General features: G+C 47.0%; 2 protein-coding genes across 2 annotated transcripts; both read right to left on the bottom strand.

The window, feature by feature from the left end:
- Positions 1-10064: 10064 nt before the first annotated feature.
- On the bottom strand, positions 10065-11060 carry LOC308319545 (kelch domain-containing protein 3-like; the record flags this gene model as incomplete). The annotated part of the gene is made up of 1 exon (XM_080769650.1): positions 10065-11060. The coding sequence occupies one exon, from the start codon at positions 11058-11060 to the stop codon at positions 10065-10067; it is 996 nt and encodes a 331-aa protein (XP_080625776.1).
- Positions 11061-12144: 1084 nt separating this feature from the next.
- On the bottom strand, positions 12145-26935 carry LOC308319544 (proproteinase E-like; the record flags this gene model as incomplete). The annotated part of the gene is made up of 8 exons (XM_080769649.1): positions 12145-12177; positions 14369-14521; positions 14963-15105; positions 18408-18544; positions 19839-19967; positions 24860-24957; positions 25621-25709; positions 26899-26935. 8 exons carry the CDS (start codon positions 26933-26935, stop codon positions 12145-12147), a joined length of 819 nt encoding a protein of 272 aa, XP_080625775.1.
- Between the last annotated feature and the right edge of the window lie 284 nt (positions 26936-27219).

The raw sequence follows: 27219 nt of genomic DNA, 5'->3' as shown, positions 1-27219 counted from the left end.
CTGAATCAATAGAAAGAAGAAAAGAAAGTCAGTTTGTTTTTCGTCTTATAAATTATTTGATCGGCCCAAAACATTGTGTTCATTGTCATGATTTGTCACGATCCGAGTTGGCTTTGTCCGCGGCGTAACCGTCTTTAAATAAATTATATTAGAAGTGCCGATGGGAGAATGCATTGGGTTTCCATTTCCTGGGCCACTCGTTTTTCTGAAAGGGGGAGGGACTGCGGCGCTCTATAGGGGTGAGTGTCTATAGCTTCGACACTAACTCTGGGGCAGATCAAAGCGCAGTTGGAGGAAACACATCGACTCACATTAATTGGCCTTGGAACGCCTGGGATCACCCCAGGAGGAAGTCACTGATGTTGCTCTGGAGAGGGAGGTCTGGAACACTCTGGTGGAGCTGTTGCCCCCTGCGACCCGACTACAGATAAGCGGTTGAAGATGGGATGGATGATGGATGGTGGCTGCATGCTATACGACCAGAGAATCTCTCTGCTCCTTACAGGCCTGATGAGCGTGTGTGCGTGTGTTTGTGAATTAAACCCAGTGTAGAAGATCAAGACAGACTGCAGCTCGTTATCCCTGATGGTGAGCTGCAACGGTCGTTAGGGGAGGTGACCAGATGTCTGGCGCAGCTGTTCAAAGAGCCGCTTCTGAACCGTGGGCTGGACCGCAGCATAATCAGTAATGCATTACTGTATCATTATTATAATGACTATAAACCTCCATACAACAGGTCATTCCACTGGTGTGGAACTCTAAAGTAACTCAGTACATTTTTACTTAAGTATACTGTGTACTCAAGTATACGTTATACGTGGGCATTTCCGATTTCCAATAATACTTTTACTCTATACTGTACATCTGTGATCCAAATATTGTACTTTTACTCCATTATTTGCAAACTGCATGTTTTCAAATAATGGAGATTCTTTGATGATTTTGGATGATGTTTTTTACAAAAAACATACAGAAATATTTACATTTCGGCCATTTGAAAATAGCCGATCTGCTATTTTCAAAAGATTTCGCGTACATTTTCAAAACCTGAAATGGTAACATATCTGCGCGGTGATTATACTTTTACGTTTGGTACTTTTGGAGTACATTTGGAGGCCATGCAGTGCATTTCTAATCAAGTACATTTGGAATTCCGGACTTTTACTTGTAACAGAGTATATAGCCTACTGTACTTTTACCGTATCATTTTGCAGTATTGATGTACTTTTACTTTGTGAGTATATACTTTATCCCACCACAACGACCTCATTCTGAACAAGGCTGAGACCGCACCATCAGTAATTATTATACTGTATAATAATTGTAATGACTAATAATAAACCTCCACAGACACAACAGGTAACGAAGCTAATTATAACTAATCCGTCTGGACAAAGGAAGATTATAAGAAGCAGACGGTTTCCTAACCTGTAATTGTTAAATGCACTGATCATACAGTAGGCCTACTGTAGGCTCTGGCGGTCAGGGCTGTGTGCCGAATAATGGACGGTGATATCCTTATGCAATAATTGTACGGTGCAATATAAATTGTGCTTATATATAGCGGTTTTTTACATCACATTCACACACCGATGGCGGAGGAAACCATGCAAGGCACCGACCAGCACATCAGGAGCAATCAGGGGTTCAGAGTCTTGCTCAAGGACACTTTGACACATAGGGCTGTATTTTGCGTGTCTTAAGTACCAGGTCTTATTACCTAACTTGAGTAAACTAAAGACCTGGAGGCGTGATCAATGCTCTTTGGCCACTCAGAATAGCCAAATGGCATTGATCGCGCCTCCAGGTCTTTAGTTTACTCAAGTTAGGTAATAAGACCTGGTACTTAAGACACGCAAAATACAGCCCTTAAGGTCATCACACACTGGCAAATTGGCGACGCGATATATTCGTGCGAATAATTCGCATTTAAAAAAAAACAATTGAAGTCCATGCAAGCTTCCACATCAGTGGCGAATGTGCGAAAATGCGACCGTTTTCGCTCTTTATTTGTTCGCTTGTCTGGTGTCGTATATTTTGCAGAGATTCGCAGGCGAACTGCAACATGCAATATTTCTCATTTTCAGATCGCTTATTCGCATCGCGTCGCTAATTCGCCAGTGTGTAATGACCTTAACTCTGGGGGAGCCCCACAGGGATCGAACATCCGGCCACTCCACTCCACTACACCGGCCACTCTGTACCGCTGAGCCACTGCCCACTGCAATATGTATTCATGAGTTATTGCTTCTTATGAAAAGCTGCTTCTTCAGGGATCAGCTATACAGGCAGCCACGGCCACTGCATATTGAAGTATTTATTTGTTTCCATATTAGTGTGTGTGTGTGTGTGTGTGTGTGTGTGTGTGTGTGTGTGTGTTTGTGTGTGTGTGTGTGTGTGTGTGTGTGAGAGCTAAGGTAACGTCAGGTAAGCGAAGGCTTTATAATCCCTGAAGGGTTCACGTGGTTCACACTTCACAGCAGCAGTAAAACCCAGTCAGTCAGAAACAATGCGTAACATTAGACAGATGCTTAACACAATTTAATTGTTAACACGATTTAATTGCAACGTAGGCGTTTAGCAGACGCTCATAATCCTGTTTATAGATGGATGGATATAGGTTCTTATAACGTTTAATTATATATGAACAACAGCAGCAGTGGGTCAGCGGTGTAGAGTGGCCGCCGGTAGAGCAGCCGCGGATGATGGGAACCGTGAGGTTCCCGGTTCGATCCCTGTGCTGGGCTCCCCCAGAGTTGGTGTCGAAGTGTCCTTGAGCAAGACTCTGAAACGCCTCATTTGCTCCCGATGTGCAGGTTGGTGCCTTGCATGGTTTCGTCTGTGTGTGAATGTAATGCACAATGTAAAGTGCCTTGCCCTTGGATAAAAGGTTCTATATAAATGCACCATTTAACATCTACTTATATAGGCCTGGATATAAGGAATATGAGGCCTGAGATCAAATGTTTTAGTTAATGATTCCCCCGGAAGGGTCAGCGAGTTTGAAGCAGTATTCCGAGCCGCGTGGGCACGCCGGCCGGCCCTCTAGTATTATAGTATAGTAAGTAGTTCATAATTTATTGTGTCATAAATAATATACAGCCATAATAGTTTATGACTATAAACCTCCTCGGTAGCTTGAACTCTTCCAAATGTGGGTCGAGAGAGAGAGAGAGAGAGAGGGAGAGAGAGAGGGAGAGAGAGAGAGAGAGAGAGAGAGAGAGAGAGAGAGAGAGAGGGAGAGAGAGAGGGAGAGAGAGAGAGAGAGAGAGAGAGAGAGAGAGAGAGAGAGAGAGAGAGAGCACGTGTCAGCACATTCAACCCGGGGCCGTCATCATCATTCCACTGTGATTAATTCATTAATACTGATAAGAATGTAAGAATCCTACATACTGATAAATATAAGGTTCAAGAGGAAGGTTATTTAGGGACTATAGTTTATACCAGCAGCCCACTCCGTTGCATGACGCATTATACAGTGACCTTTAACCCCTTTTAGACCTGACACTATAGACTCTACAAATGCCTTCTTTTCTGAAAAAGCCATGTTTCTATGTCAGTCGGTTCTTCGATCTTTCAAAAATAGCAGATCTACAAGCTCGTATAGCACCACTCGGTGGCGCGCTATGAGCTTGTAGATCTGCTATTTTGTGTGTCTGAGGCGTGTCCTGGACCCTATAGTCCTCCAGACACATATAAACAAACAACTATGATGAAGGGTTGGGAAATAAAGCCTATAAATCTCTCTGCCTTTTCTGGTTGCCACGCCGTTCTAACACCTCAATTCATTTCAACATAATGTACCTTGTCATTGGAACGGCATTACGATTTACAACTTGGGCATTTAGCAGATATGCTCTTAATCCAGAGTGATTTTACAGTATAAGCAAAACAGCACGAGGTAATTCATCACATGCATATAGAAGAAGTAATAGCAATCAAGAAGAAAAGCAAACTAAATTAACGTAACATAATATCCGTCTTAAACAGTGGAATATCTTCATAATGAAAGGATAATAAATGCAGCGTGTTTCTGTCTGTCTGTACGTCTGTCTGTACTGTGTGTCTGTACGTCTGTACGTTTGTCTGTACTGTCTGTACATCTGTCTGTACTGTCTGTACGTCTGTCTGTACGTCTGTACGTCTGTCTGTACGTCTGTCTGTACGTCTGTCTGTACGTCTGTCTGTACTGTCTGTACGTCTGTCTGTACGTCTGTCTGTACGTCTGTACTGTCTGTACGTCTGTCTGTACGTCTGTCTGTACGTCTGTACTGTCTGTACGTCTGTCTGTACGTCTGTCTGTACGTCTGTCTGTACGTCTGTCTGTACTGTGTGTCTGTACGTCTGTCTGTACTGTGTGTACGGCTGTAATGCACGTAACTCAAGAACCGTTCTCCCCACCACCTTCTAATTTGACACGCGTGTTCCGTTTTTCACCCCTGTGTCAATCATCTAATGTGATCCTGGGCTCTACACACCCTCCACCAACCTAGTCCCCATATATGGGGGACAAGGGGAGACCAACCTAGTCCCCATATATGGGGGACAAGGGGAGACCAACCTAGTCCCCATATATGGGGGACAAGGGGAGAGCAACGGACTTGAACTCATGCTTCCTTCATGCCTGAGTGTCCAAGTTGCTCCTTTACACCTGACAGGGGGGAGTTTCCCTGGTTGGACGTAGCGCGTGGGAGGAACACGTTATTCCAACCAGTTCCTTTCCCCTCCATCAGCCGCCCCGGCTGGCCAGGGGGAGGCAGTTTAGTGACCAGGATTACTGCATGTTCTTTTGTGAGTGTACCTACCCTAGGGGACACGGGGAGAACATGTGAGGGTACCTACCCTAGGGGACACGGGGAGAACATGTGAGGGTACCTACCCTATAGGGGACACGGGGAGAACATGTGAGGGTACCTACCCTATAGGGGACACGGGGAGAACATGTGAGGGTACCTACCCTAGGGGACACGGGGAGAACATGTGAGGGTACCTACCCTAGGGGACACGGGGAGAACATGTGAGGGTACCTACCCTAGGGGACACGGGGAGAACATGTGAGGGTACCTACCCTAGGGGACACGGGGAGAACATGTGAGGGTACCTACCCTAGGGGACACGGGGAGAACATGTGAGGGTACCTACCCTAGGGGACACGGGGAGAACATGTGAGGGTACCTACCCTAGGGGACACGGGGAGAACATGTGAGGGTACCTACCCTAGGGGACACGGGGAGAACATGTGAGGGTACCTACCCTAGGGGACACGGGGAGAACATGTGAGGGGTACCTACCCTAGGGGACACGGGGAGAACATGTGAGGGTACCTACCCTAGGGGACACGGGGAGAACATGTGAGGGGTACCTACCTTAGGGGACACAGGGAGAACATGTGAGGGTACCTACCCTAGGGGACACAGGGAGAACATGTGAGGGTACCTACCCTAGGGGACACGGGGAGAACATGTGAGGGTACCTACCCTAGGGGACACGGGGAGAACATGTGAGGGTACCTACCCTAGGGGACACGGGGAGAACATGTGAGGGTACCTACCCTAGGGGACACGGGGAGAACATGTGAGGGTACCTACCCTAGGGGACACGGGGAGAACATGTGAGGGTACCTACCCTAGGGGACACGGGGAGAACATGTGAGGGTACCTACCCTAGGGGACACGGGGAGAACATGTGAGGGTACCTACCCTAGGGGACACGGGGAGAACATGTGAGGGTACCTACCCTAGGGGACACGGGGAGAACATGTGAGGGTACCTACCCTAGGGGACACGGGGAGAACATGTGAGGGTACCTACCCTAGGGGACACGGGGAGAACATGTGAGGGTACCTACCCTAGGGGACACGGGGAGAACATGTGAGGGTACCTACCCTAGGGGACACGGGGAGAACATGTGAGGGTACCTACCCTAGGGGACACGGGGAGAACATGTGAGGGTACCTACCCTAGGGGACACGGGGAGAACATGTGAGGGTACCTACCCTAGGGGACACGGGGAGAACATGTGAGGGTACCTACCCTATAGGGGACACAGGGAGAACATGTGAGGGTACCTACCCTAGGGGACACGGGGAGAACATGTGAGGGTACCTACCCTAGGGGACACAGGGAGAACATGTGAGGGTACCTACCCTAGGGGACACGGGGAGAACATGTGAGGGTACCTACCCTAGGGGACACGGGGAGAACATGTGAGGGTACCTACCCTAGGTGACACAGGGAGAACATGTGAGGGGTACCTACCCTAGGGGACACGGGGAGAACATGTGAGGGTACCTACCCTAGGGGACACGGGGAGAACATGTGAGGGTACCTACCCTAGGTGACACAGGGAGAACATGTGAGGGGTACCTACCCTAGGGGACACGGGGAGAACATGTGAGGGTACCTACCCTAGGGGACACGGGGAGAACATGTGAGGGTACCTACCCTAGGGGACACGGGGAGAACATGTGAGGGTACCTACCCTAGGGGACACGGGGAGAACATGTGAGGGTACCTACCCTAGGGGACACGGGGAGAACATGTGAGGGTACCTACCCTAGGGGACACGGGGAGAACATGTGAGGGTACCTACCCTAGGGGACACGGGGAGAACATGTGAGGGTACCTACCCTAGGGGACACGGGGAGAACATGTGAGGGTACCTACCCTAGGGGACACGGGGAGAACATGTGAGGGTACCTACCCTAGGGGACACGGGGAGAACATGTGAGGGTACCTACCCTAGGGGACACGGGGAGAACATGTGAGGGTACCTACCCTAGCGGACACGGGGAGAACATGTGAGGGTACCTACCCTATAGGGGACACGGGGAGAACATGTGAGGGTACCTACCCTATAGGGGACACGGGGAGAACATGTGAGGGTACCTACCCTAGGGGACACGGGGAGAACATGCAAACTCCACACAGAAAGGCCCTTTCGCCAACCCCGCCTTCGGGGATATGGGCACTGATGACGCGGAGGAGGATGCTATGCTATTATGTCTATACATAATATGTGCTATATCTAAATGACATATTTTAGCCTTTGCAATTATACACCATGCAAGGTCGTCGAGGCTAGGGCAATTAAGTGCTGTGCGCTAAATACGGTGGAGTCTGAACTCTGAAGAGGTGAGTTTGCTGGCACTGTTCCCCATTGCTAGGGAACAGCATGCATCATGATAAATACACAAGGAGTCATTTAGAATGTTTACGTTTGTCATGTCTGAAAAGGCTAGAGTGTTAAGTTAACATAACGTTACTGTACTGTGTGATGAGCCACAGCCCGACTGGCCCACAGTGAGTTCTGACTGGCACGCATAGTGTCATGAAGCACACGTCACGTATTTAGACGTGTTATTTTTGGAGAGAGCCCACAACCGACTTAAAACGGGCCTACGAGTCATGCTTGGAACACATCGGGGGCCGTGTTGTGGCGAGGTGTGCGTGTGGCGTGTGGAGGCTTAGCGGGGCTGTGTGTGGCCGCGGTGCGTGTGGCGTGTCGAGGCTAAGCGCTATTCACCGTGGCATTGTCACTTTCCATTATCTGGGACGCGCTGACACTAAAGGTTTATAAATGGTTCCAAAACCCACTTTGATCCCTCGATGGCCGGAGGGGACTCGGGGATATGCTTACAGGACGGACAGTCACAAACAGTGGTGGAAGTACTGTACTCATTTAAGTAGGCTATACTTATTTAAGTACAGCTGTGAGGTGTTTGTACTTGACTTGAGTATTTCCAATTTCCAGTACATTTCCTACTTCTACTACATCTCAGAGGAAAATGTTGTACTTTTTACTCCACTACATTTAATTGAGAACTTTAGTTACTAGTTACTTTGTAGATTTTTATTATTATTATTATTATTATTACAAAACATACATTATATCCACTCTACAACCCTGTATACATTTCCGGCCATTTGAAAATAGCCGCGATCTACAAGCACACAATGCATTAGGATGTGATGCATTGTTAGCTTGTAGATCGGCTATTTTCAAAAGATCTTCATACATTTGTGTATACTGTGTATACTTTTATTTTGTAGTGATGCGCCCCAGTGTTTCCTGTTCTGCCTGTAGTGGTGTTTGGCTTGTCTCGTCTCACCTCCCTGTGATCACTAGTTTTCTCCACCTGTGTCCTGTTAGTCTCCCAGCCAATCAGCTGTGTCCTGTGAGTCTCCCAGCCAATCCCAGTGTTGATTGTTAGGTCTGTTCACCTGTGTGAACAGACCATGCTTTTGTCCTCGGGTTGAGTACAGAGTGACGTAGAGGTCACAACGGTTTCCTAACGCCAAATAAAATGGCTTCAGATCTGACCTAAGTCTCCTGAGGAGAAGTCTGAGGCATGTCCTGGTCCTGGACGCGTTATTACCACCAACGCTGGACCAGAGCCAGATGTAGGCCTGTTTGGCAGTGCACTGTGCAGTGTGCGTTTTATTTTTTTAATTTATTTTTTATTTTTAGTCTCTTGCATAGCTATCATTTAGTTTTAGTCAAATTTTGGTCACCTGGTTTTAGTGTGAGTCTAGTTTTAGTCGACTAAATATCATAAGATTTTAGTCGACTAAACAATTGATTTAGTCGAACAAAATGTATTTTACGGCCTTGATGCCGTCAAAATCACAGTGGTGGTCCCCAGGTTGCTCTTATTCACAGTGGTGGTCCCCAGGTTGCTCTTAGTCACAGTGGTGGTCCCCAGGTTGCTCTTAGTCACAGTGGTGGTCCCCAGGTTGCTCTTAGTCACAGTGGTGGTCCCCAGGTTGCTCTTAGTCACAGTGGTGGTCCCCAGGTTGCTCTTAGTCACAGTGGTGGTCCCCAGGTTGCTCTTAGTCACAGTGGTGGTTCCCAGGTTGCTCTTAGTCACAGTGGTGGTCCCCAGGTTGCTCTTAGTCACAGTGGTGGTCCCCAGGTTGCTCTTAGTCACAGTGGTGGTTCCCAGGTTGCTCTTGGTCACAGTGGTGGTCCCCAGGTTGCTCTTAGTCACAGTGGTGGTTCCCAGGTTGCTCTTAGTCACAGTGGTGGTCCCCAGGTTGCTCTTAGTCACAGTGGTGGTCCCCAGGTTGCTCTTAGTCACAGTGGTGGTTCCCAGGTTGCTCTTGGTCACAGTGGTGGTCCCCAGGTTGCTCTTAGTCACAGTGGTGGTTCCCAGGTTGCTCTTAGTCACAGTGGTGGTCCCCAGGTTGCTCTTAGTCACAGTGGTGGTCCCCAGGTTGCTCTTAGTCACAGCGGTGGTCCCCAGGTTGCTCTTAGTCACAGCGGTGGTCCCCAGGTTGCTCTTAGTCACAGTGCTGGTCCCAAAGTTGCTCTTAGTCACAGCGGTGGTCCCCAGGTTGCTCTTAGTCACAGTGGTGGTCCCCAGGTTGCTCTTAGTCACAGTGGTGGTCCCCAGGATGCTCTTAGTCACAGTGGTGGTCCCCAGGATGCTCTTAGTCACAGTGGTGGTCCCCAGGTTGCTCTTAGTCACAGTGGTGGTCCCCAGGTTGCTCTTAGTCACAGTGGTGGTCCCCAGGTTGCTCTTAGTCACAGTGGTGGTCCCCAGGATGCTCTTAGTCACAGTGGTGGTCCCCAGGTTGCTCTTAGTCACAGTGGTGGTCCCCAGGTTGCTCTTAGTCACAGTGGTGGTCCCCAGGATGCTCTTAGTCACAGTGGTGGTCCCCAGGTTGCTCTTAGTCACAGTGGTGGTCCCCAGGTTGCTCTTAGTCACAGTGGTGGTCCCCAGGTTGCTCTTAGTCACAGTGGTGGTCCCCAGGATGCTCTTAGTCACAGTGGTGGTCCCCAGGTTGCTCTTAGTCACAGTGGTGGTCCCCAGGATGCTCTTAGTCACAGCGGTGGTCCCTGGGTCAAAATCAGTTGAAAACACCTGGTTTACTGGAAGGTCATGAAATGTATCCCTGAAGTGACATAGTCAAAAAAAGAAAAGGGAAAACCTACACTGTAATCAGGCACCCTGTCTTTGTACTGCTTGCTGTTTTAATTTCCTTCTTTTATTGGTTCCATGTGTCGCTGTTATTTATACTTTTTATTCTTCATTTTATAGTATTATTTGTTTGCTTGTTCAATCAGCAGCTGTTTGCTATAATAGTCATGGCTGCCAGTTCCCACCTGATGTTGTGTGGGAGTCCAGACTGCTCCAGACCGTACTGAATAACCGCTAGCTTACATAATATCTTGAGGCTAGGACTGAGGTCTAAGACATACAGGTCACCAGGTGCGTTTCCTCCAAAGAGGATGACACGATCTCCCACCATGCAACAGCACATCCTATTCAACCTACGTGGACGTTTCCCCTTGGGCTCAACCTTCTTCCAGGAGAAGGTCTCTGGGTTGAATTTCCACAGATCATTTAAGTCCTGGTTACCCCAGTGACCACCACATATGTACAGCTCTCCATTGTATGTAAAGGCTGAATGTTGAATGCGTCCTCCTGGTAGAAGCTGTGTAGAAGGTGTGTCCAGCCAGAGGTTTGTCTCTGTGTCAAACACTCTGATGGTGTTGTAGGTCTGACCCCACCAGCCTCCAAATACAAACATCTTTGTCCCGATGATGGTAGCAGAGTGACATCCTGTAACAGGAGGTGGAGTTCCTCTGGTGTTAATTAAAGTCCAGACCATTGTGGTGGTGTCCAACTTGTACATGTCATTATTCCATCCAGTCCCGAACCATCCTCCATGAATAAACATGACCTTCCCCAAAACACAGGCTGAGTGGTACCTCCTCCCCTTTGGAACGGTCCCAGAAACCTGTGGTTTGAACCATGTGTGGGCGTCGACATCAAATGCATAAAGAACATTGCAGTAAGGTTTACCTCCCCAGAGGTAGACAGTGTCTTCAATCAGCACAGCTGTGTGGCCCCGGAGCCTGGAAGGAACCTCATGGTGGCGTTCTCCTGTTCCACGGGTCTCTGGGGTCAACTTCCTCCAGATCAAAGACTTTGTGTTGAAGACGTTCACATCAATCTTCTTCTCACCTCCAAAGCAGTACACACAGTGTCTCACTGTCACAGCTCTTTGATTGGCTGTCTCTGGTCCTCTCAGACGCTCCGCCCAGCGTAACATTACTCACTAGGATAGATAAGTCCTATTGGTCAATGGTATCCTATTGGTCAGTGGTATCCTATTGGTCAAATCCTGCTGTGTAAAAGCATGGAATATATAAAATAGCTCAAAGCTCTTGTGCTGGTTGCCTATAGGTCAGAACCCTGCAGTGGTGTCCCATTAGAAGTTAAACCAGGATGCTTAACCTTCTGCTCAGAACCTTCAGCAGAGCCCTGCTATATATTACCCCACTATGCTTTGTCACAATGACTGAGCCAATCAGATCTGTCCGTATATGGATTCTACCACATCGATCTGATGTCGGCACTAATAAGTCAGCCCGGAACAAATGTAGGGATTGTCGTTCTAGACGTATCAGATGTCATAGAGCCCAACGTGTCAGATGTCATAGAGCCCAACGTATCAGATGTCATAGAGCCCAACGTGTCAGATGTCATAGAGCCCAACGTGTCAGATGTCATAGAGCCCAACGTGTCAGATGTCATAGAGCCCAACGTGTCAGATGTCATAGAGCCCAACGTGTCAGATGTCATAGAGCCCAACGTGTCAGATGTCATAGAGCCCAACGTGTCAGATGTCATAGAGCCCAACGTATCAGATGTCATAGAGCCCAACGTGTCAGATGTCATAGAGCCCAACGTGTCAGATGTCATAGAGCCCAACGTATCAGATGTCATAGAGCCCAACGTGTCAGATGTCATAGAGCCCAACGTATCAGATGTCATAGAGCCCAACGTGTCAGATGTCATAGAGCCCAACGTGTCAGATGTCATAGAGCCCAACGTGTCAGATGTCATAGAGCCCAACGTATCAGATGTCATAGAGCCCAACGTGTCAGATGTCATAGAGCCCAACGTGTCAGATGTCATAGAGCCCAACGTGTCAGATGTCATAGAGCCCAACGTGTCAGATGTCATAGAGCCCAACGTGTCAGATGTCATAGAGCCCAACGTATCAGATGTCATAGAGCCCAACGTGTCAGATATCATAGAGCCCAACGTCCTAGTCGGATATGTGTGGAGACTAAATGACCAACGAGCAGCTCTCCCAGATCAGATTCTATGAATGGAAGTGAGAGTCTTGGTTACACGGGGGTGGCTGCTACGAAGGCTTTCACCTAGAGCTCCATATATGGGCATATCGGAGATGTTTAGCACTGACATCAGGCTAATAATGCCATCGTCATCATCGTCACACGCATTCAGTAGAACTGTACAAAAGAAGCATCAGAACTTGGTGGTGAACAAACGCTATGACGATATCTTCGCGCTCGGACAGACAGACCCAGGGACACGGGGACAGACCCAGGGACACAGGGACAGACCCAGGGACACAGGGACAGACCCAGGGACACGCATAGCTGTCTATAGGAGTGGTTGCACCAGTCCAAAAGATTCCCCCGGATTATCCACATTGGCTCACATTCAGTTTAAAAGTTATTAATTTATGAATCACAAAGTGTTTCATACAATCAATGAAATGTAGCCCAACAACCGATTGGACCAGAGCCAGATGTAGGCCTGTTTGGCAGTGCACTGCAGTGCAGTGTGGGTTTTATTTTTTTGTGCATTGTGGGACTTGTAGTATTATGGTGGTCCGTGCAATATACCCGAGGGCCAGTTCTTTAAATATCATCCCGCGGGCCAAAGATAATTCATTCACGGGCCTGATTTTGCCCCCGGGCTTTGAGTTTGACATAATATGCTATACAGCCTCAATAATACTTCAATGTCTTCCAGTTCAGCATGAGAGAAGCTCTGTGGAATGCTTTAAAACAGGCCTGAAAACCCTCCTGGTTTCGGAAAGGCCTTTTTGTGTTGAACTGTCGCTTTGCACTGTTTTTTTTTTTTTTTTTTTAACCCTGTTTTTAACCTTCTATGATAGATTATATGTTTTTAACCATGTAGCACTGTAGGGATTCCTTGTGAATGAAAAGTGCAATATAAATAAAATGCATTATTATTATTGTTGTTGTTATTGTTCTGACACACAGTGGGCTGTATTTTGCGTGTCTTAAGTACCAGGTCTTATTCCCTAACTTGAGTAAACTAAAGACCTGGAGGCGTGATCAATGCTCTTTGGCCACTCAGAATAGCCAAATGGCATTGATCATCACGCCTCCAGGTCTTTAGTTTACTCAAGTTAGGGAATAAGACCTGGTACTTAAGACACGCAAAATACAGCCCACAGAGTCTTCCAGGTCAGCATGAGAGAAGCTCTGACACACAGACTAGAGTACAGACAGAGGTACAGTACAGTGTTGTTATTGTCTGTGATGACTGTCATTTCAGGCTTTGGCTGTGAGCATTATGGGGAGTCATAATAATAATAATAATAGTGGCTAAAGTCATAGCCGACGTGCAAGCCCACGGCGCGTTGGGGATGCCATGCGCGGTGGGCTTATAGATCGGCTCTGTTTTAGTGTAAAGGGGTCTTAATGAGTTCCCAACTTCCTACACTGTCTCTGCTGGGAGGTTGACGACAACAACAACCATGCAGTCCCTCTGTCCACCAGCAGATGGAGACAGATTACAAGCTCTGAAAGAAGGAAGAAAGAAGGACCCCAGGCCTAAAATAACCAAAGCTTTAATGTCTGCAAGTACGGTTCTTGTGTTCTTTATTTTGTTTTACTGAGAATAAGGTTAGGAATATGTTTAGGGTTAGGCATGTTAATAAATACTTCAATCAATCAATCAATCAATCAAAGATGTACACACATACACACACACACACACACGCTGTGAGAGCAGACACGATTAATAATAATAATGTTTATTGTGACAGACTGTATAATAAACCATCTGCAGACATCCAGTAGATTCTTTTAGGAATGGAGACCCAGTAGATCCTTATGAGTGGAGCATCGTCTGAGGAGATGAAATGACAGGAAACAAACGGTATTCAGTCATTATTTTATTCTTACATTTTTATCCCACGATTTTGTAACCCAGTTTTTCTTTTCACCCAGTGCCAATTATCTAAGTAATCCTGGGCGCTACACTTCCTCTGCCAACCTGGGGGGGCAGCGGACTGACCTCATGCCTCCTTCTATGCATGAGGAGTCCAAGCTGCTTCTTTTCACCTGACGGGGGGGGGGGGATTTCCCCGGCCGGTATTCAGTCATTATTAATGAGACGTGCACACACACGCGCACGCACGCACGCACCCGCGCGTGTGCACACACACACACACACACACACACACACACACACACACACACACACACACACACACACACACACACACACACACACACACACACACGCGCTCTATAACTACTGTGAACAGGTCAGGTCAGGTGGTCTTACGTGGCTGAGCCAGGCGCTGAAGGCGGAGTTGCGAGTGAACACGGTGGGCTTCTTCACTTCGTTGCACTGACGGCTGGACACGAAGCTGGTCACCCCCTGGACGTACCACCGGCCGTCCCGTCCCCTACAGCTCAGAGGACCCCCCGAGTCCCCCTGAGACACGCACAGACATGTGGACAGACACAGACAGACAGACAGACAGACACAAGAGATGCCGTGAGATGATACTATTGTCATCAAATCTGTTCTCCCATAACACATACGGTCAATTTAAATCTGTGTCTGCAACTGTTTTTTAAACTGTGCTTTATAGGGCGTCTGTGGCTCAGGAGGTATAGAGCAGGTCGTCTAATGATCTCTGTGGGTCGGCGGTTCGAATCCCGGCTCCTCCTCCTCCTCCTGGCCATTATGTCAAAGTGTCCTTGGGCAAGAAGACACTGAACCCTACATCGCCTCCATGGCTCGACAAGGCTACGTACGTGGCAGCCAGACAGGTGGTCTCCTCCTGTGAGGTACAGTGTAACGGGTACGTACGTGGCAGCCAGACAGGTCTTCTCCTCCTGTGAGGTACAGTGTAACGGTTACTCTACGTACGTGGCAGCCAGACAGGTCTTCTCCTCCCGCACAGATCATGTTGCTCTTCACGTTGATGCCCCACCAGTCGCTGCGGCTGCACACGCTGTGCTCCACCACGGGAAGCAGGGCCTGCTGGAGCACGTCAGGCATGGGCCCACCCACTGCAGCATGGGGAGCACGGAGAAGAGAAGAGGACAATGGGAGTTATTTAGGACGTCGGGCATGGGCCCACCCACTGCAGCATGGGGAGCACGGAGAAGAGAAGAGGACAATGGGAGTTATTTAGGACGTCGGGCATGGGCCCACCCACTGCAGCATGGGGAGCACGGAGAAGAGAAGAGGACAATGGGAGTTATTTTTATGTAACAAAGCGTGTGTCAAATGTCACTGATATTTTTCTTACTTTACAGTAGCTTTTTGTTTGCAGTTGCAAGATCAGAGAAGATGAACATGAAACATACTGTAGTTGCGAACGCAGTGATTGCTAACGCAGTGAGCACTTACTATGAGACCTAGCAGATCATGTCTGTCTGTCTGGCTGTCTGTGTGTGTGTCCGTGTGTCCCCCCTTTGTGCCCATATATGGAGCTGAGTGATTTGTTTGTGATTGATGCAACACACTCCATATTTGGACGTATAGCTGCTTTGGGGACTCCTTATATGGTTATGGCTAACTTAACTTAAAAATAACATAACTTAAAAAAATAATAACTTAAAAATAAATCTTAAAAAAACCCCAAATATGTACGAGCTGCGTTCGCTTCCCGCGTTTGCGCGTCTTATACAGTATATTCATACACCGATGGCGGAGGAAACCATGCAAGGCACCAACCAGCACATCGGGAGCAATCAGGAGGTTCAGTGCCTTGCTCAAGGACACTTTGACACTAACTCTGGGGGAGCTGAAGTCAAAAGGTCAGAGGTCATTCCACAGCTTGGAAGCCAGGAGGGAGAAGAGTCTATAGGTATAGGACGATTGGAGCGTACGTTGGCCAGGATGTTGTAGAGAAGGGAGGGACAGACATCCTGGGTTTAACTCAGAGAAAGTCTTATCTCTAAAAACAAGTCTTATCTAAAATACTACGGTATAGTGTTTACATAAGTCCATAGACTGAAGGCCTCTGATACCAGACTGGCTTGACTAAGAACCGTGGCGCTTTCAACGGAACCGGTCTAAATGTTTTGGGTTCCGGTATCAGAACCAACTTTTAGTGTTCTGAACCAATTCATTTCCAGTGGAAACCGCTCTGAACTGGTTCAATAGTATAGCCCATTCTGAACGGACGGGAACACCGCTTTGGTGTTTTAACTAAGCATTATTTATAGCTATTGAAAAATAGCAGATCTACAAGCTCGTAGCGCGCCACCGAGTGGCGCGCTATGAGCTTGTACGTCTGCTATTTTTGAAAAAATCGTGAAAATGTGGCACAAATCTTTGAATATATATATATATATATATATATATATATATATATATATATATATATATTCTTTCAGAAGACTTTTTATTTATTTCGACCTCGGGCCTAAAAAGGGGCCACATACAGTGTGTGAACACACAACTCAAATCAACCCTGATCAACAATGAATACTGATGGAGGGGAAAGGAACTGGTTGGAATAACGTGTTCCTTCCACGCGCTATACGTCCAACCAGGGAAACTCCCCCCTGTCAGGTGTAAAGGAGCAACTTGGACACTCAGGCATGAAGGAAGCATGAGTTCAAGTCCGTTGCTCTCCCCTTGTCCCCCATATATGGGGACTAGGTTGGTCTCCCCTTGTCCCCCATATATGGGGACTAGGTTGGTCTCCCCTTGTCCCCCATATATGGGGACTAGGTTGGTGGAGGGTGTGTAGAGCCCAGGATCACATTAGATGATTGACATAGGGGTGAAAAATGGGTTACAAAATCGTGGGATAAAAAATATTTTTTTAACAATGAATACTGATCAATCAACACTTATTAGCATGGCATCGTACAATACTCTTCTGTGGACCTTTGGACTGTCGTGTGTAGAAAAGTTAGACATGAAGAGTAAATGACATTGTGACTCATAGTTTAGAGACTAATTCACAGTGATTAGAGCCAATTAAGTGCCATGACTAGCTGCTCGTATTAGCCCAACGCTAAATGAACATCACGTTACATAACGGTGACATCTGTCACATAACTGTAACCGTGCCGGGCTGAGTGACGGAATGGGAACAAGGACACTGTATTACTGTAGAGGTTGCCCCCAAAGCAGCCACAGAGACGTAGCTGTCTGTCCCATGCATATAGACATGTATAAAGGCTAGATACATGTTCTAGATATACATATAGAACATTGATATGATATGTTTTGTTTTCTCGTTTTGTGTTTTGTTTTGTTGTTTTTGTTCTTTGTTGTCTTGTTCCTGTTAACTGTATAGTCCTGTCTGTCTTTGTTTTTGTTTTATGTTATGTTTGTTTGTTTTTGTTTTGTTTTCTTGTTTTTTTCTGTTTGCTTATTTTACCGATGAAAGCCATTTATCTGTTAGAAGGGTAGGCACTATAAGCTTAGGCTTCAGCCTACACCTTTTTGGTCAATGTTTATTTTGCCAAAAAAAAAGCAGGCACTGTATTGATTTGTTATAATGACCAAAATAAATAAACTCTACTCTACTCTACTCTAGATGGCCTCAAGGCGGAGTCTCTGACGTAGTTCACCCGGCGGCCATCTTGCTGAGGGGCTACAGTATACATAAATGTTCTATGGCAGCTCAAACAGAAACAGTCATAACTCGCTCAAATATTCACGGATTTACAAACGGGTTGGTTTATTACAAACGTTGTCAACGTGGCGATGATTCAGGACGCTTATCTGCATTTTTATTTATTTAACGTCATATAAAAGTATATAAGTATGCGGACTGGCATAGCCTTTCTTTTTTTTTATAACTTTTATTCCACGATTTTGTAACCCATTTTTCACCCCTGTGTCAATCATCTAATGTGATCCTGGGCTCTACACACCCTCCGCCAACCTAGTCCCCATATATGGGGGACAAGGGGAGAGCAACCTAGTCCCCATATATGGGGGACAAGGGGAGACCAACCTAGTCCCCATATATGGGGGACAAGGGGAGACCAACCTAGTCCCCATATATGGGGGACAAGGGGAGAGCAACCTAGTCCCCATATATGGGGGACATGGGGAGAGCAACGGACTTGAACTCATGCTTCCTTCATGCCCGAGTGTCCAAGTTGCTCCTTTACACCTGACAGGGGGGAGTTTCCCTGGTTGGACGTAGCGCGTGGAAGGAACACGTTATTCCAACCAGTTCCTTTCCCCTCCATCAGGCGCCCCGGCTGGCCAGGGGGAGGCAGTTTAGAGACCAGGATTACTGCATGTTTTCTGTGAGGGTACTGTACCTACCCTAGCCTTTCTATGGCCCCGTGGGCCAGCATCTTCCCCACTATGGGAACATACATACTGTACATACTGTAGAGGTTGCCCCATCCAGAGATGTAGCAGTCCGCCCCGTGGGCCAGCATCTCGTCTGCCTCTGGGAGACAGGCCACGCCCACGCTGTCCGTCATGACGGGAGCCTTGTCCAGTTTCAGCAGCGCCAGGTCGTTGCTGGGTGGAGATGATTGATCACAACGATATCACCTGATTATCGATCAGAGACTCCGTCTATAGAGCATCGCAGTCCCTCCCCCTTTCAGAACGACGAGAGGCCCAGGAAATTAATTGCATTTTGATGCATTTTAATGCATTTTGCCCATAGGCTTTTCAGAAAGTATTTATTTAAAGACGGTTACGCCGCGGACAAAGCCAACTCGGATCGTGACAAATCATGACAATGACCACAATGTTTTGGGGGCCGATCAAATCATTAGAAAGAAGAAAATAAAGGCAGGAGACACAACACTATTTGTTTTGTTTTTCTTCTTATAAATTATTTGATCGGCCCCCAAAACATTGTGTTCATTGTCATGATTTTGTCACGATCCGAGTTGTCTTTGTCCGCGGCGTAACCGTCTTTAAATACATACTTTAAGAAAAGCCTATATGGAGAAAAATGCATTGGGATTTATTTCCTGGGCCGTTCGTTGTTCTGAAAGGGGGAGGGACTGCGACGCTCTATACTAACGCATCTAGTGGAGATCTGACTTCAACGTAGGGGACAGAAACAGTGGAGAAAACATCCACTGATAAACCTTACACTGCCGATCTTAACATGAAGGACTGCCCTGAAGTCTTAGCATTGCTTCAGCGATACTGCTATTGTTTATAAATCTCCTAATCCTAATCATTTCTATTAGCTATCACAATTAAGACAGCATCTCTAGGAGGTGGGCAACTTTGACGATAGAGAGGGCCAATATATTTCCACACTCACTCCAGAGGGCCACAGTTCTGTACTATTACTGTAGTAGCAAAAATAGCTGATCTACAAGCTCAAAACGCGTCGCAATTGAGCTTGTAGATCGGCTATTTTCTATATTTGAATGGAACTATATTTGAATGGAAAACCAGAATATTTTTTTTGCTATTTTTAAATTGGAATCCTGAAAAGTTACCTTTTTTTAAATTTAAAATGCATTTAGTTATAGTTATGTTAACTTTATGAACTGTTAACATAACTATACATTGGACATAAAAAGACAATAAACTTTTAATACTATAGTCATTTAGTCATGAAGTAACTAAAGCGGGTTTGGAATTGTAAACAGCTGAAATCAATACTATATCAGTATTCTGACATTAACCTGAGGGCCGCATTAAGTGAAGGTGTGGGCCGCATGTGGCCCCCGGGGCCGCCAGTTACCCACCCCTGATCTAGGTGATATAAGCGATACAACTACGTAGTTGGTCGTCAGTATCGCACGTGGAGGAGAAGACAAAGACGAAGACAATCAACACCCACCCTTGGTTGACACGGTCGATGTCCCATTCGGGGTGGACGAGTCTCCTCAGAACCTCCCTGGTCTGCTCCGTTCCCTCCTGCTGGCTCAGGCTGTGTTCTCCCAGCACGATGCGATACACGTCTCCAGGCCTGAGGGAACAACAGGTTTTAGTGTTCATATCTCTCCCAGCACGATGCGATACACGTCTGCAGGCCTGAGGGAACAACAGGTTTTAGTGTTCATCTCTCTCCCAACACTATGCGATACACGTCTCCAGGCCTGAGGGAACAACGGGTTTAGTGTTCATATCTAGGGTTAGGGTTAGTGTTCATATCTCTCCCAACACGATGCGATACACGTCTGCAGGCCTGAGGGAACAACAGCTTTAGTGTTCATATCTCTCCCAACACGATGCGATACACGTCTCCAGGCCTGAGGGAACAACAGCTTTAGTGTTCATATCTCTCCCAACACGATGCGATACACGTCTGCAGGCCTGAGGGAACAACAGGTTTAGTGTTCATATCTCTCCCAACACGATGCGATACACGTCTCCAGGCCTGAGGGAACAACAGCTTTAGTGTTCATATCTCTCCCAACACGATGCGATACACGTCTGCAGGCCTGAGGGAACAACAGCTTTAGTGTTCATATCTCTCCCAACACGATGCGATACACGTCTGCAGGCCTGAGGGAACAACAGCTTTAGTGTTCATATCTCTCCCAACACGATGCGATACACGTCTCCAGGCCTGAGGGAACAACAGCTTTAGTGTTCATATCTCTCCCAACACGATGCGATACACGTCTGCAGGCCTGAGGGAACAACAGGTTTAGTGTTCATATCTCTCCCAACACGATGCGATACACGTCTCCAGGCCTGAGGGAACAACAGCTTTAGTGTTCATATCTCTCCCAACACGATGCGATACACGTCTGCAGGCCTGAGGGAACAACAGCTTTAGTGTTCATATCTCTCCCAACACGATGCGATACACGTCTCCAGGCCTGAGGGAACAACAGCTTTAGTGTTCATATCTCTCCCAACACGATGCGATACACGTCTCCAGGCCTGAGGGAACAACAGCTTTAGTGTTCATATCTCTCCCAACACGATGCGATACACGTCTCCAGGCCTGAGGGAACAACAGCTTTAGTGTTCATATCTCTCCCAACACGATGCGATACACGTCTGCAGGCCTGAGGGAACAACAGGTTTAGTGTTCATATCTCTCCCAACACGATGCGATACACGTCTCCAGGCCTGAGGGAACAACAGCTTTAGTGTTCATATCTCTCCCAACACGATGCGATACACGTCTCCAGGCCTGAGGGAACAACAGCTTTAGTGTTCATATCTCTCCCAACACGATGCGATACACGTCTCCAGGCCTGAGGGAACAACAGCTTTAGTGTTCATATCTCTCCCAACACGATGCGATACACGTCTCCAGGCCTGAGGGAACAACAGGTTTAGACGTTCATATCTTTGCTTTTTATGTGATGTATTCCCATGCTTTTTTGTTCTTGCTTAATGTAAGGGGAACTGCCCATGGATCCGAAGTCCCGTTTGTCCGAACATGCACTGCTCCCGTGCTTGCGGTTAGGTTTAGGTTAGGGTTAGAGATAGGGATAATGACCAATGGGAGGTCGGACAAACGGGAGGTCGGACCAGAGGACTGCGGAAAACTGTCAGGATGTAGAAGACATTTTTAGAATCTGATCTCAGGTCTAAATGGGTTAATACATTTTAATGTTGTTTGCAGGTTATTCCATGTATTATTAGGGCCACAGAAGCTAAAAGCAGATCTACAGTACCAAGTTCAGAGTTAACTTTTGGTACCTTGGATTTGGGGAAATTACTTGACCGGGTGACGGGTGTGGTATAGGGGCTCAGAGTCCCATTTCAGAAAAGATGTATTTAGGACAATTTCTCCAAGCATGGCTTTATACAAGAACAGGTGCCGATGCAGTTCTAGTCTCTCTGTCAGGGTGGGCCATCCAACCGTGTTCTATCCACACTTTTCCTGGGCTGTGTGTGTGCTCCAGTTCCTGCTGATTTCATTGGATATCATTGGTCATCTGACCAGTTTCATTGGCTTTCATTGGATCAAATCGACAGGAACTGGAGCGCACACACAGCCCACGAAAAGTGTGGATAAGATACAATGGTGAGTACTGTATAGCTATCACCCGTACTATACATCATATCGATGAGTGATAAACAGAGTTATTGAGTTATTTAACTTATTTAGTTATTTGGAGTGGATGCTGTCTATAGATCATGTCCCCATAATCCAAGACAGACAGGAACACTGCCTCAACTACCCTCTTTCTGCTAATGACAGGAAAGCTGGCTTTATTTCGATACAAAAAGCCAATTTTCTGTCGCAAATTTACGAGCACACGTACAGCCCAATGCATGTGCTGTGGCTTGTGACACCTTTGACAGTCTGTATAAGGATGACCTCATATATCACCATGATGTCATCACCACAGCTGCAGCTAATCAAATATACTAATAATAATAATGGTTTAATAATGGTGTTCGGAACAGGGGTGTCTATGAACTAAATAGCATGCACTCTGACTGTGAGCCTGTTTTTAATGCAGGGACTGGCAACCTTGAGGTGTGATGAGATAAAGTAGACCTTTAATTAACCCATTCTGACCTGAGATCAGATTAAAAAAATGTTCTTCTACATCCTGACAGTTTTCATTCTGACCTGAGATCAGATTCTAAAAATGTTCTTCTATACATCCTGACAGTTTTCATTCTGACCTGAGATCAGATTCTAAAAATGTTCTTCTAAATCCTGACAGCTGAAAAAGCTATGTTTTCTATGTCAGTCGTTCTTTGATTTTTCAAAAAATAGCAGACCTACAAGCTCGTAGCGCGCCACTCGGTGGCGCGCTATGAGCTTGTAGATCTGCTATTTTTCAATAGCTAAAGCATATAACATGATGCTATAACACCAAAAGGGGTTCCCGTCCCCAACATGGGTTAAAGCAGTTTACCATTACGTATAAGAGTGTGCACACTAGCTGTGCTTATACAGTAGCAAGGTCACAGAGAGACAGAAAGATTTCTAATATAGTGTCTGAAAAAGTAAAGACAGTTCAGAGCTCTCCAGCTGACATGACATGACAACAGCGCTGGCCCTGGAACAACATATTTTCAGCCAATTAAGTTGTACATATTTCTGTGGGTCGTTGACATGAATATGTTTGAGAACCACTGACATGGAGACGACATGAGGTTTTAACCCTGTGAGAACCACTGACATGGAGACGACATGAGGTTTTAACCCTGTGAGAACCACTGACATGGAGATGACATGAGGTTTTTCCAGAAAACTGTCAGGATTTAGAAGACATTTGTAGAATCGTCCTCAGGTCTAAATGGGACATGTATACAGGTATAAGTTCTCCTTTGTGCCTGTAGCTATCCAGGCTCTAAATGCCGATATAGGAGGAGGTAATTTGTCATCTGACTCACTCGTATCAATTATTTATATACAACTGTTTCTGGAAAAGTTATATGAATTATAATGTTACACTGATACCTTGGCTTGAACTGCCATCCTGTTTTAACGTTCTATGTGCCTTGTTTTTGTGTTTTGTGTTACCTGCCTGCGTTATGCCTTGCTGTAAACCAAATCGCCCCACGGGGGACAAACAAATAAATGAACCTGAACCTGAACCTGACTCACCAGATGCAGTGTCCGGCCGTCAGAACCCAGAGGGTCTAAACTGGACTCACCAGATGCAGTGTCCGGCCGTCAGAACCCAGAGGGTCTAAACTGGACTCACCAGATGCAGTGTCCGGCCGTCAGAACCCAGAGGGTCTAAACTGGACTCACCAGATGCAGTGTCCGGCCGTCAGAACCCAGAGGGTATAAAGGGGACTCACCAGATGCAGTGTCCGGCCGTCAGAACCCAGAGGGTCTTAAGGGGACTCACCAGATGCAGTGTCCGGCCGTCAGAACCCAGAGGGTCTAAACTGGACTCACCAGATGCAGTGTCCGGCCGTCAGAACCCAGAGGGTCTAAACTGGACTCACCAGATGCAGTGTCCGGCCGTCAGAACCCAGAGGGTCTAAACTGGACTCACCAGATGCAGTGTCCGGCCGTCAGAACCCAGAGGGTATAAAGGGGACTCACCAGATGCAGTGTCCGGCCGTCAGAACCCAGAGGGTCTTAAGGGGACTCACCAGATGCAGTGTCCGGCCGTCAGAACCCAGAGGGTCTAAACTGGACTCACCAGATGCAGTGTCCGGCCGTCAGAACCCAGAGGGTCTAAACTGGACTCACCAGATGCAGTGTCCGGCCGTCAGAACCCAGAGGGTATAAAGGGGACTCACCAGATGCAGTGTCCGGCCGTCAGAACCCAGAGGGTCTTAAGGGGACTCACCAGATGCAGTGTCCGGCCGTCAGAACCCAGAGGGTCTAAACTGGACTCACCAGATGCAGTGTCCGGCCGTCAGAACCCAGAGGGTCTAAACTGGACTCACCAGATGCAGTGTCCGGCCGTCAGAACCCAGAGGGTCTAAACTGGACTCACCAGATGCAGTGTCCGGCCGTCAGAACCCAGAGGGTCTAAACTGGACTCACCAGATGCAGTGTCCAGCCGTCAGAACCCAGCGAGGAGCGGTCAGAGGGTCTAAACTGGACTCACCAGATGCAGTGTCCAGCTGTCAGAACCCAGAGGGTCTAAACTGGACTCACCAGATGCAGTGTCCGGCCGTCAGAACCCAGAGGGTCTAAACTGGACTCACCAGATGCAGTGTCCGGCCGTCAGAACCCAGAGGGTCTAAACTGGACTCACCAGATGCAGTGTCCGGCCGTCAGAACCCAGAGGGTCTAAACTGGACTCACCAGATGCAGTGTCCGGCCGTCAGAACCCAGAGGGTCTAAACTGGACTCACCAGATGCAGTGTCCGGCCGTCAGAACCCAGCGGGGGGCGATCAGAGGGTCTTAAGGGGACTCACCAGATGCAGTGTCCGGCCGTCAGAACCCAGAGGGTCTTAAGGGGACTCACCAGATGCAGTGTCCGGCCGTCAGAACCCAGCGGGGGGCGATCAGAGTCCCTCCACACGTGTGGTGGTAGCGACTGCCGTGCTTCACCTGCAGAGAAATCTAAAGGGGGATTAAACCAACAAGCTTCCGTTAGATGGTGCATTTATCCAAGACGCTTTACATACAGTAGATTGTGCATTACATTCACATACACATTTACATAGATTGTGCATTACATTCACACACACATTCACACACATTAATACACCTTTACATAGATTGTGCATTACATTCACACACACACATTCACACACACACCTTTACATAGATTGTGCATTACATTCACACACACATTCACACACATTAATACACCTTTACATAGATTGTGCATTACATTCACACACACATTCACACACCTTTACATAGATTGTGCATCACATTCACCCATTCACACACACACATTCACACACCTTTACATAGATTGTGCATTACATTCACACACACATTCACACACCGATGGCAGCGGAAACCATGCAAGGCACCAACCAGCACATCAGGAGCAATCAGGGGTTCAGAGTGTTTTGCTCAAGGACACTTTGACACTAACTCTGGGGGAGCACCACAAGGTTCGAACTGGCAACCTTGCGGTTACCATCCGGCCACTCTACTACCCCTGACCCACCGCCGCCCCCCCCTCCGTTACCATGGTAACTGGACGAGTTGGGGACACAAACAGACATGAGAACATGGATGGTGAGAGTGCGTCTAGTCTACAGACGGTACCTGCCAAGGCCAGCTGTGAGGTCGGGCATCCTGTCCGTTCACCACCCTGCTGGCGTCGGGCTCAAACGCCGGGCTGCCACACCCACACGCTGCAGGAGAGAAAAAACACATGACGGCACAGTTTGTGTAGGAGCCATTAGAAGAGAGGCATTATTTGTATTATTATTATTATTACCAGTATTCTTTTTTACCACCTGGTGGCGGGCTTGAGAAACACAGCTTCTAGAAGGTGACCACTTATAAGGTGACACAGGGGCACTGAGGAGGAACTAGACACAGGGAACCAGGGAGCAAACCGTTCTTACCAGTAGCACCAGCAGAACAGAGACAAACATCTACTAATAACATCACTGGTATGTTCATGTCCATGATTTCAACTGCTCACTTTAACTTCTGATAAATAAATAACACTCAAACTGGATCAAAGACTGGACATCTATCTGTTGCAATTTTCTGTGTGTGTACTGCGTAGGATCACTCCCATACCTGTGAAGTAACTGAAAAGGAGACTGGAAACTGGAAAAATGGCAGTTACAGTTTGAATGCATGACCCTTCACCTCACGCACTGTACATTCTATACTGTATAGTATACTGTATGTCTACTCCTCGATGTGTGCCATTTTAAAACCTCACATGCCATGCCATTATGGTAAGACGGTGGGTGTCTTAGTACATTGTCAAAACATTTCAGTGAGAAAGCGTGCTTACAGGGCATCTGCAAAGCCTAATGGTGTTGTTGTGAAAATGCTGGGAGGATTCCTCTTTACGATGAAAAGAAGTGACACTTGTTTTCAGTAACAAAAGAGAAGATTTAGAGGCAAAAAAGTGAAAAGAACATAGTAGGAAGTATTTCCAGAGAAAATGCAGAAAAAGTACAGGAGAGCCCGAAGTGTTGGAATGACACTTCTGCATGAATGGTAAATAAATGCTAAATGGTGCATTTATATAGCGCCTTTATCCAAGGCGCTTTACATAGATTGTGCATTACGTTCACACACACACACACACACACACACACACACACACATTCATACACTGATTTAGTTTATATATATAGTTTCATTATATAGATATTCCACTGTTACTTTCTTAGCTTACGCATGTTTCATGATAAATGTTTTTATGTGATGTATTCCCCATGCTTTTTTGTTCTTGCTTAATGTAAGTCGCTCTGGATTAAGAGCTTCTGCTAAATGTCTAAATTGTAAATGGTAAATTGCCCAAGGACACTTTGACATGCATGTAGACAGGAGGAGCCAGGATTCGACCTGCTCTACCTCCTGAGCCACAGTCGCCCCAGTACACAGTTACCATCTCAGAAATTCTCAAACAATAATTATGTTAGTGCCATTAATTAGGTTTGATTCAAGGTTTCAGATCCTCAACATTGTAACAGCAACATAAGGCAATACATCAAAGGCATAGAAATATAGTCATCGACTAGTAACAGCAACATAATGTACAATTTTCAACAACACAGGGCAATACATCAAAGGCATAAACCTTATAGAACCTAACATCCTTCTAACAGTAGAATATCTGTACAATGAAACTACAGCACTATAGAATTCCAGATCAATAATATTAATGATTAATCT

This window comes from Protomyctophum bolini (genome assembly GCF_963924005.1).
Source record: "Protomyctophum bolini genome assembly, chromosome: 8".
Taxonomy (NCBI): domain Eukaryota; kingdom Metazoa; phylum Chordata; class Actinopteri; order Myctophiformes; family Myctophidae; genus Protomyctophum; species Protomyctophum bolini.
The sequence above is the reverse complement of the archived record's forward strand: the minus strand, read 5'-3'. Positions and strand labels throughout refer to the sequence as shown.